The 12323-nt window shown below is 35.2% G+C and overlaps 1 protein-coding gene across 3 annotated transcripts in view; it reads right to left on the bottom strand.

The window, feature by feature from the left end:
• LOC100922822 (putative thiamine transporter SLC35F3) overlaps nt 1-12323 on the bottom strand; it is a 138507-nt gene that overhangs the window by 19397 nt on the left and 106787 nt on the right. For all 3 annotated transcript variants that reach the window (XM_031966920.1, XM_012547963.2, XM_023502063.2), the window contains exon 3: nt 8419-8638. In XM_031966920.1, coding sequence (XP_031822780.1) covers nt 8419-8638 — 220 coding nt within the window. The remainder of the gene's footprint in view (nt 1-8418; nt 8639-12323) is intronic.

Here is a 12323-nt window from a genome sequence, read left to right as displayed (position 1 = left end):
CAAGGCTATGGATCTGGATGAAATGCTTTCTGCTTTTCCCTTCTGATATTATATGATTTTATAGGCATCCCAGAATGAGTGATATTTTGGAGAAGAAAGTCATCTTGCTAAAACCCAAGAAGGTCAACCAGTTGATAAGAACATTTCCCAACCTGACCGAAGGTAGCCAAAACTTTTAATGATAAAAAAACCAAATTACAGAGAATAATCTGTGGGTATGTATATGCAGAACTATGCAGATCTAATTTAGTCAGTATGGTACCCAAAATGCACTTAATAGGTATGAGATCTTTTTTTGTGTGTGTGTTTGGATTTCCTAATAGTTTGCTCCTTTTATAGACTTTTTTTAGCTAATAAAATTGTGAAAAGAATCAGAACTAAATGATTTAGTCTCTTGTTACACTTCTATTGTCAACCATAATCATTTGTGTAGACTGATCTACTTTAGAGGACTAGTGAACGTCATTAATCTTTGTCAGAATTTGTGAATTACTCATTCTTGTCCAAAAGGAAATCAGTCACTCGATATTTTAACATAATCATAGTTTCCATGAAAGGATAGAACCTACCTTAAGCCTACAAATGGTTCCCAATTAATGGTTATTCTAATTAAGATATTCTAATTGTCATTCCTAGATTAGGACTACTTACTTTAGTTAGGGATAATACTTAACATATATTGCAGATTCAATGGCTAATTATTTTCTGTCTATTCATTTATTTTCTATATACTTATAATCTATTTAATCTATCTAAATCTATTATCTATCTTTCTATTTATCTATCTATCTATCCACACAGAGAGAAACAGAGACAATATGTCAGCAAGACAAGAAAATAGCATGTATGCTTAATAGGCACTGCATTTTGCAAATGGTTAGTGAACAGAGTGGAGCAGAGGATGTCTTGGCTATTTGGTGGTTCCTTCTTTAGAGAATATAAGATACTGCTTAGGCTTCATTATTAGGTTAGGAATCAGTGGTGGAAAATCATCAGAAAGGCTATATTGAAAAATACCACTACTGATAATGAAAGAAAATTTTAAATGTCTTATTTTAGGTAGTTTGGTTTATGTCAAATATTTTTCTAGACCTTTTCAAACATGTGTCAGAAGTTAGAATAAATGAGACAATTCCATTGTGTGAGAGTTTCATTTAAAGACTATTGAGGACTATGAAGTCAACTGAGCCTAAATTAACTTTGCCAGAACCAATGCCCTTCTCTAGTACTTCATCATGAAACAGAAGTAGATTTAGGTTCTTGAGATTCCTTCAGTTCTTCCCAAGCTAGAAAGGCTGCAAGTTTGGACCCCAGTAATTTACTGTCTGATCTCTCAGAATCACTCTATATAAGTTTGGAAGGCTCATCACCAGACTGATCAAAACAAAGTGATGAATATTTTTAGCTGTGGCAATTCAGAGAGAAGATCTCCTGAACCTCAGAAAGAGGGGCTGCAATCTAAAAGTGTTGTGAGTACGCACACATTGGTAAAATAGCAAATTCTTGAAGTATAGATTTTAAGCAAAGACTTTCCAGGCTGATTTCCAGTAGCTGTCTTTCCCCATATTTTTAAAAAAATCAATTAAATATTAAAATTTTAAAAGTCTATGTGTGTTCAGGGTAGTGAGATGAGTTCTAGTGAAAGGTGTTAGATGGATTGCTCTGGAGGCTGCTGTTCTTTTTGCCGGCCAAGGAAAAGCAGCTCCATAAAACAACTTTATAATACCCTTTTAACTCAGGCCCTTTGGGTACAGGCTGGCAAGACATTCCCCCAGGAGAGAGATGGTAATTCACTTATTGAACACTTCAGGTTTTCCCATCAGTTGCAAAAGACCATCAACCATGGGCCAAAGAGGCAATTGATTGGGACATAAGCCATTTGCTGAGTATTCCATCGCCTCCTGTCTGTAGTTCAAGTTAGCCTATTTGGAACATTGTGGCTCTCCAGGCAACAATGTAGTGTTTACACATAAATTAAATAATTCAACTCATTAAATGAAATGGAAACTTTGGGAGATAATGTAACCTAGCTCAATGGAAACCTCAATTCTCTTCTGTTTTTTTTTTTTTTCTTTTATTAGGGTATCTTTTTTTTTTTTAAGTAAGTCTCCTCCCTCACCCCCCCACTTTAGCATTTTTTAACCAATGTGGGCAGGACATTTGTAAGCACAGCCATCTAACTTTTAACCTTGCCTCCTCCCCTTCCCTCCTTTCCCCACCACCCCAACTCCATTACCCTCATTGTACATCACTGAACTATTCCAAAGCAAGGTTTTCGGGAGATGTGGTGATTTAGCTTGCCAGCTCCACGCTTCCATGTAACAATGGCACCTAGATCAAGAGAGATGAGAGCTGTCATCTGTACTCTGGCTATGAAAGAATTAGCTTGCAACAGGAGGAAAGACCAAGGAGTGAGGCCAGTCAGCAGTCAGGAGAAGGTAGTAATCTTTTCCTGTTATCTCACTTAATAGCAGTGACCTGCTGTTTGATTCGGCAAAACCTTCAAGCTCCCAACACTAGCTCTCTACAATTCTAATCATGTAAGAAATGTAATCTATGTAAGGAAACTCTTAAAGAGGTTTGAGCCTTAGAAGGAAGTAGTCTGTCACAAAATTTAATTGTTCAAAGTCTTGCTAAAAGAGTTTTGAACTTGTAATCTGAAAATTTAGGATGAACTAACTCTGCCACTTAGGGATTGTAGCAGATTGCTTAATGCCATTGAGGGTCAGTTTTTTCACTTATAAAATGGGGATAAATATATTTGTTCTAGAGATAGGTAGGTAGTGCAGTGGATAAATTACCAAGCCTGAAGTCAGGAAGACATCTTTCTGAGTTGAAATTTGGCTTTAGACACTAACTAGCTGTGTGACTGTGGGTAATACACTTAATTCTGTTTGCTTCAGTTTCCTCATCTATAAAATGATCTTGAGAAGGAAATGGCAAATCACTCTAATATCTTTGCCAAAAAATCCCAAATGGGCTTTATCATAATACTGCTCAATTTTAAAGTTCTTTAAACTTTCAATATTTGACATGACCAAATAACAACAAATACTTGTACTGCCTTCCTCATAAGACTATTGAGCCAATAACAGAATGTGCATTGACATTATTTTGTAAAATCTTTGACAACTAAATTTATTAAATAATTTTTTGGTTAAGGCTCTGAAACTCCTCACCATTCATAAATCATAGGATCAGTGATGTTGGAGCTGGAAGGAAACTTAGAGGTGGTCATCAAATGGAATCTCCGCATTGTATGGATGACCTAACCAAGTCCTAGACTAGTTAGGTTACCTGTCCAAGTGCAAATACACATATTTTGTGAGTGAGAGTTGCCATATAAATCTAAGTCCTCTGCTGCTAAACCAATTGGATGGTTTTTGATTCTGATCTGAATTTTCAAAATATTTAGATTTCTCTTTCAAGCCATATGTTTTTATTTTTATTATCATTTACCAGTAGCAAGCTATTTTGAATGAGGATGAGATCAATTTGTCTTTTAAAATTCTACCTTATCTCTGAATTTTAGTTTTTTCCCTGAGGAAAAATTTTTTTTTATAGAATTAACTTTTTAGAGCCAGGTGTTGTATTGTAATGGAAAGGGGACTGGATGTGGCATAAGAAGTCCTGAGTACAATTTCTTGCTCTGCCATTAACTGTCTTTGTGATCTTGAACCAACTACTTCATTTCTTGGAACCCCATTTTCCTCCTCTATAAATTGAGGATAATAGTACTGATGCTTTGATTGTTAAGAAGTTTCAGTGACTTTGTGATTCAATTTTGGGGTTTTTCTTGGCAGAGATACTGGAGTGATTTGCCATTTCCTTCTCTACCTTAATTTATAGATGAGGAAACTGAGGCAGACAAGGTTAAGTGATTTGCCCAGCTAGTAATGTCTGAGACTAGATTTGAACTCATTAAAATGAATCTTCTTGATTCTAAGCCCAGTATTCTATTTCCTATGCCATCTAGATGGCCTAATACCTGTGCTGCCTATCTTGAAAGATCCTTGTGAATCTAAGCTTGTTGAAGGGAAGGGCTATTTCTTTTTTTTGTCATTATAGCTACAGTGCCTAGCAAAGGGCCTGGAATATGGTAGGTTTTCAAAAGAAGTACACTGAACTGAATTAAGGAATAAACGGAACAATATATAAATATGTGAAGGCCACATATTTATATGATAGGTACTATTATGATTTAATTTAATTCCTCATTTTGTAGCTGAAGAAAATTAAGTCCAGAGAACTTAGATAAATTATTTGAAGTCAAGTAAGTGACAAGACTGGGAATGGAACCCAGGTCTTGATTCCTGTCTTACCAGTATATCATGATACTGTCCATATTTCGCTTTAAATTTACAACATTAGCAACTATCTGACTCATCAATTTCTTCTAGGCAAAAGGAGCCCTCAATGAACCTAAAAGGTCCAAATTAACACATACAGAGAGCTGGAAGCCAAAATGACAACAAAACTGAAGATTCAAATGCTAAAAGGAAGAGAGGGATTCAGGTTTTTTTGTTTTGTTTGTTTGTTTTTGTGACTTGGATTGTTCTAGAAAGATACCCTTGCAACCTGTCTTACTCCAATGCCATAAGTAACTGGGACTTCTCAAATATTTTAAGATAAATTTGCTGCTTTTTGTGGCTTGGGAGGAAGTATTATGGAAAGCACAATGGATTTGGAGTCAGAAGACCTGGGTTAAACATTTTAGCTCTGTTATTTAATATTTGAGTGACCTTGGAAAACTCAGTCTTTCTGCATCTCAGATTCCTCTTATACAAAATCAAGGAGTTGGATAAAGTAATCTCAAGGGTCCCTTGCAGCTCTCTATCTAATGATTTTCTCCTTTCTGGAATAAAAAATTCTTAAGATGCCCTGACTTTTAGTATGGGGATGGAGCTTTATAATTGTTTTAATAATGCAGGAGCAAGCATGTTATTGATAATCTACCCCCAATATCTCTCCCATTTGATTGTGAGCAATAGAAAAAAGAAAAAGAAGAGAAAATACTATGTTGAGCCAGACAATTGTATATATGTGTATATGTGTGTGTGTTTTCTCCTTTTCTCCCCTCCTACTATCCTTCTACTCCTAACAATTCTAGAAGATCACCCTCTCATTTTTATATATAGAAGCAGCTTTTGTTTTCTTTATAATAAGAAAATAGGCACTGTAGTATCTTGGGAGGACTACTGGATGTGGCATTAGGAGACTAGGAATTCTGGCTCAGCCAAAACTAGTGTAGTAAGTACAGTAAGAACTAGTATAATATTGGATAAATTACTTCAAAGATCCATATATATATATTATACCTTGTACTTGGAGTCTAGCTGACTTTGAATTTTAGTGGGACCTTTATTATATGGGGTAATATGGAAAGAGACTTGGAGTTAGGAAGACCTTCCTCAGACACAAACTAGCTATGAGACCACTTAATTTTTTATGCCTCAGTTTCCTTACTTCTAAAATTCATGGGATAGGAATCTATAGCCTTTAAGAAACCATCTAGCCCTCAATCTATAACTCCAGGATCTTCCATAAACTTGGTCTCTTCCTTTGAAAATGAAAAAAAAAACCCTCTTATTTCTTGTACTAAGACTGCAAAAGAAGACACTCAGATTCAGAAGCATTATGGATTGCTTTGGGCTCCTGAGGTCAGCACTTAAATGGTGATGGAATGATCAGTGGAGTGTTTCAGAAGACATTTAAGACAAGCCTGACAACAATCACAGCTTATGAGACTTCAATGTCAAGTTATACAGCTAGATAGATTACATACTTTTAAGCGTACGCATCTCTTTCTGGTATATCTTGCATATTAACATGTTTTTAACAAGCTTTTCTGTTTAGAGGCACTGGAGGTAAATTTAAATTCCCAAATTAACACCAAGTCTCTCCACATACTCTGGATTAAAAACAAATCCTCCCCCCATATCCCACTGAAGGCTAAAAATAAAACCCAGTGGTTGACTCATGTCCCCACTGCGGTTAGCATAACCAGGTGGGTGTGAATCACTGATTAGGATGATGTAACTTGCTTAGTGTACTAGGAGAGAAGAACAGCACAAGGTTTGCAGTTGGCCCTTCCTAAGGTTATTTGCTTGGGGAGTTACTTCAAGGTCACTCAGTACCCATTAGTAATCTCTTAACTCCCTAGAATGCCAACTGGGTAAATGGGAGTTCTGCAATAATTTTGCAGAATGGATTTAGTGGAAAATACTTAAATGACAAGCTTGAAAGTTCAGTCAGCAGCTGCTAGGTACTAAATAGTGTAGCGAAGTTAGATTTCTAGAAAATGGAACTTAATTCAATGTATATATAGAGATATATAGATATTTGTATATATATATATATATATATGTGTGTGTGTGTGTATATATATATATAATCTATGTCTATTTATGTCTTTTTGTTTTTGCATGGCGTGAGGCAGTGATCTTTCCAGCCAGATTACTAGAGAATGTAGAAGTCTAACTAATTTTCCCTTCCACCAGAATGTCTATGGTACTATCTTCTCCAATTGAGGGAAAGTTTAAAAGCTTTTCAAGGTTAAAATCTTGGTTTAAGTTTGGAAAAGATCTCTGAGATTACTCAGTTCAATTCCTGATCTCATTCAGGATTCCCTTCTATGTCCTCTCTGATAGTTGGTTACCTAGCCTCTGCTTGAAGACATAATGTCTCAGGAAACTCACTACCTTATGAGGTTATTGGTTCTATTTTTGGATGGCTCTAATTGTTAATAGATTTATTTCTCTATCATTTTTGTCCATTGAACTTAGTTTAGGGGTTCTTAATCTGGATCTGTGAATTTTAAAAAATATTTTGATAATTTTATTTCAATGTAACTGTTTCCTTTGCAATCAATGTGTTTTATTTTATGTATTTAAAAATTTAAGGATCTAGATGTCAGCTAAAGTAGGTAAGAGCATTGGACTTAGTCAACATAACTAAGTTCAAGTTCTGCTTCAGATATTTACTAGAATCTATGTGACTTTTTGTGGTTTTGTATAATTTCTCTCAATCTTGGGCAAAGTTTTCTCAATTGTAAAATGGGAATAATAAAAACATCTCCCTCCTAGCATTATTGTGAGGATCAAATGAAATATATACAGTACTTTGTAAACTTTAAAATGCTATCTAAATGTTTATTATTACTATGACTATTTTAATGAAGAGTTTGCAGGCTTTACTACACTGAAATAAAATGTCTAAGATACAAAAAACTTTAAGAATTCTATCCTAGTTCTAACTCTTGGGGATAAGCATAATATTTAATCACCATTCTGCATCTCAATTCTTCAAATGTATGAAGAAAGCTCTCATGTCTTTCTTCTTTTCCCCAAGTCTTTCTCTTTTCCAGATTCTACATTCATAATTACTTCAGTCAATGTGGATATGACATTTTCCCTCAAGTCTCCTCACTGCCACAATCAGCTTTGGATGTGTTCCAGCTTGCTAGTGTTGCTCCTGATTGAACAAAACATTCCCGATATCATCTAACTAATACAGAACAGTTGGGGTACAATATATCTATCAATGCACTCTCAGCTTGCATTATGTTTGTGTTGTTTTGGCTATTATAACACATTGTTAACTCACATCAAACTTGTATTCCATGAAAATCCTTGGTCTTTTTTCAGTGGAAAAAGGATGTCTATTCATATATGCTGATACTTAATTATACACTAGTTATATTTCTCATAACTATTTATTAGAAAATTGTTTTTTCAATAAACTGGTTTGTAAATAATTTTTAGAGCCCTGGCTTTTAGAAATATATAATAATTTTTGGGACTTTATATCACTTAACTGGGTTTGATGAGGTGGAGAGAGAAAGTGGAACATCAGAATCAGACTTCCATTAAGGTGACCATCTTTGTAGGAATGTCTGACTCCCCTAAGGACCTGTAAATACAACTCAGGTTGGAACAACATGGAATATGAGCTAACAAGGCCTCAATTTCGTTGAAAAAAGGATTGTTTTTCAGGGAGCCAGAGTCCAGTGATTCCTAATAAAAAATGAATAGGCAAATGTTGATCAATAGTCTTGCAAGGCACAGAGAAGCAAGTTATTGATCTTGCTACACACTAGGCCAGCCAGTTGCTTGTGAAGCAGGTAAATAAGCAATGATGGTGGGTGACTGTTCCCTCTCCTGGCACTGGTACAGTGCTGGATACAGTCACAATTCAATGGTTGAGATGCTTCAAATGAAATGCTTGTTTATATGTTTTGCAAGTGAGGAGATTTTCAAGGTGCAACAGGCATTTGAATTCTTTGCCCTTTCTTCATAAGAGAAAAAAATGGTTAGTAGCCCCACTTGTGGTCCAGCCATGGGAGCTAAGCAAGACAGTGGGTAGACTTTTGTCTGATGCTATCAAATGAGGGAAGGAAAGAGAGAATAATGAACTTACCCTCACTCCCATGAACCTGTCTCTGAGAACGATCCACGAGAGCAAGAACACAAAGGCTTTGTTGCAGCAGAATAACACGGAAACATCTGTAGTATTTATTTTCTTTATTGCATGTAAGTATAGGTAGTTTGTGAGTGTCCAAAGAACGCCAAAAGGAGCTGCCTTGGTAAAAAACACCTTCACTGTCAAGCCATTATCTCCAAAAAATCGACAGCATTCTCTAAAACAATGGGAGAGAGGCAGAAAGTTATTACATGCTTGCATTGGAAACCAACACTCCTCTACCCCCACTCTTACCATTTTCTTTTCCATAGATGATGCCTTCTTCTTTAAGCTGGTTGACCTACTATGTCAGTCCTTGGCAAATTACTGTCACATTAACATGCTTGAGTCAATGTTTATTTTTTTTTTTCTATTCATGGAAAGTCTTGAATATATAGTTTAAATAGAAGTGAATCATATAATGTTGTGGCTGAGGGGTATCCTTAGGGATCATTTAGCTCAACTCCTCATTTACCCATGAAGAAACTGAGAGTGACTTGATTAAGGTCATATAGCTAGTAAGAGACAGAATTAAAACCCAAAGCTGGATTTTCTTTCCATCCAGTGCACCTTTCAATATATTACTTTAAATACTGGGATTATCTGAACAGATTGCCCAAGCCATAACAACATCATCATAAAAAATAACAGCAATGGTAATAAGAAATATTAACATTGTGCCTCAAAGTTTACAAACTGATTTACATATACATTTTACAATGTATTTACATATTATATTATACATTACATATATATTTTTGATAGGCTATAGTAAATAGAACACTGAATCTGAAGTTAGGAAAACCTGAGTTTCAAGTCACTTAACCTCTAACTGCCTCAGTTTCCTTATCTGTGAAATGGTAATGATAAATCTATCTTTCAGGGTTGTTGTGAAAACCAAATGAGATAACATTTAAATCTTTGCAAACTTTAAAGAGCTATGTAAATGCTATTATTAATTATTATTATTAATTTCTTACTTGAATCTTATAACCTTATGATGAAGATAATATTATTATTCACATTTTACAGAAGAAGAAACTGAAGCACATAGAGCTCAAATAATATGCCCAAGGTCATACAGCAAATAAGTGTCTGAGGCTGATAGAGATGTCAGATACAAGTTCAGTATGTAATCAATTATTTTATTTTGCTTATAATGAGAGAGGTGGCCAGAAATGCTAGTGCTAACTGCTTAAAGTAGTTAGCAAAATGCTTTTCTTCTCATAAGGGATTTTTGCATCTGATTCCTGTTTGAAACCATATTTCTCTGGAGTGTCTATCTTATAGAAATTTGCCTTGTGACTCTGTGAGGGTGTGTCTCATGGAATTCTATTATATTTGGTGAAATTTACATATAAGTTTTGTTGTAATGTGGCTGCTCCCATGTCCATGGATCATCAGTAAGAAGACAGATATCTCAGAGGATGTCTTTCCATACCTTCATCACCATCATAACAAATGTTTGTGAAGAGTGAGCAAGGTTTAGAAATAAATGTTATGAAAACAGAATGGAAGAAGAGAGTGATATAAGTTGGTGTTAGAGTTCCATTTTATAGAGAAGAATTATTTCAGTTTGGGAAAATGAAAACTCATGATGTTAGAAAGCAAACTTCCATGGCTAGGAGGAGGACTTTTGCAACAGAGCATGATGATATTAGCTATAATAAAAATATAGCAGGGAAAGGCATGGCCAAGGAGAAAATAGCTATTTTGATTTGCCTTTGGGGAAATTAGAATTATGGGTTTTTAATTTTTTAGATTTTGGGGTTTTTTGATGGGAAGAGGAAGGAACACAGGAGTATGTTAGAATGTTCATTTACCAGGATAATGGTACAGGCTCACAAATGGTCAGAAGTTTAGCTATATGTTGCTGATTGACTGAGGAACAGCAAAAGATAGTAGCTAAAGTGCTTTTCAGGACATTGAATTTGATTGCTATATTGCAGAAGAACAGATAAATGAAGAGGGCACAGGAAGAACCATTCTTAGAGCAGAACAAACATACTTAGGAATTGAGTGTGGCTCAAGATATTATGTAAGAATGTGGTAAAGTGGACAATGGAAACATGAGTTAAAACCAGAGCCTTTGCGAACTCAGTTGGTGTCAAACAAATCTTTGTAGCTGCTGTCAGTCTAAAATGCCATCTGCCTCCCTGCGTTACTAAACTATGGGTAACTGAGAACAGAAACACAAAATGCATTAAACTAAAATGAGGAAGAGTCTAAGGTTTTGTTAAGCTACACCTCGTGTGATATACTTTAATCAATATTTACAGGCAGATTCCAAATTCTTAGATTCCGTCTGATCACTGACATGTTCAAGGTCCTTCATCACTGAACAAAAAGCACTTTTACCACTGTTAACTCATTTGATGCTCACAATGACTTTGTGAGATATAGCAGCATAGGTGTCATCCTCATTTTGCAGATGGAAAAAATAACTTTGAGAGGCTAAATGACTTGGGGAAGCTAGTAAATGACAGAATCATTTAGTTCAGGGATATTTCAACTATACTGTGCTCAAATTATTTGCAATGACTTCCTAACTGGTCTCTTTTCATCAAATCTTTCCCTAATTTTGGAACATAGGATAGAATTATGGGTTTGGGGTCGGGAAGTTCTGAGTTCAAATTTGGCTTCAGATACTTTTTAGCTATGTCACCATGGACAAGTCATTTAACGTATTTGGCTCATTTTCCTCAAGTACAAAATGGGAATAAAATAGCACCTATCCCCCAAAGTTGTTGTGAAGGTTAAATGAGAAAATATGTGTACAGTGCCTGATACAGAGAAGTTGTTTAATAAATGTTTATTTCATTTGTTCCTTCTTTCCTATTCTAGTTCATCTTCAAATCAAGCAATAAGCATTTATTTGGACCTACTATGTGCCAGGAAGGGCAGATAGGTGGTGAAGTAGATAAGAGTGTTGGGCCTGAAACCAGAAGACTAGTTGTCCTGAGTTCAAATCTGGTATTTAATATTTGCTATTGTGTGAGCCTGGGAAAGTCACTTAACCCTATTTGCCTTAGTTTTCTCATCTATAAAATGACCTGGAGAAGGACATGGAAAACTAATCCAATATCTTTGCTATGAAAACCCCAAATGGGATTACAAAGAATTGGGCACAACTGAAATGGCTAAACAACTAAACAACAATGTGCCAGGCACTATACAAAGCATTGGGCATACAAAAAGAGGAAGAAGACAGTCCCTTACCTCAAGGAGTTCACAATCTTTTAAAAATGTATAATTTACTCATTTTTTAAACTTAAATAATAAGACACACAAAAGGGGAACATTTCCATGGATATAGAAAAAAAAGGAATTCAATATAGAACCATGCATTTCCATTTGACACTGTTTATTTTTTTTTGGAAAAACTGTGTAATAAATACTAGAAATCATTTTCAAAACTATGCTGCTTTTCTGTGTTTCTTTCAAGTTTTTTTTGTTCTCTACTGTATACTTTTTTTTTCTCCCTCCCTCCTTACCCTACCCTAAAGAAAGGTCACTATTAGACAATAATGTGTGTGGGTTTATATTGATTTATCAGTTTTTTTCTCTGGACATGAATAGTATTTTCCTTCATAGGTCCTTTGTAGTTTGAATATATATAATACTCAAAATAACTTAGCTGTTCAAAGTTGTTAGAACAATATTGCTGTTACTGTGCACAAGATTCACTTGGTTCTGCTTATTTTACTCCTCATTATTTTATATAAGGCTTTCCGTTTTTCCTAAAATCAACCCACTCATCATTTCTTATAGCACAACAGTATTCCATCACAACACAATCTAATGTAATCAATCTTTCATACTTCTGCCAAAGTGATTTTCCTTAAGGGTAGATCTTGACAGTG

The sequence above is a fragment of the Sarcophilus harrisii genome, chromosome 4 (assembly GCF_902635505.1).
Source record: "Sarcophilus harrisii chromosome 4, mSarHar1.11, whole genome shotgun sequence".
Lineage (NCBI taxonomy): Eukaryota > Metazoa > Chordata > Mammalia > Dasyuromorphia > Dasyuridae > Sarcophilus > Sarcophilus harrisii.
This window is presented reverse-complemented; position numbering and strand designations above follow the sequence as displayed.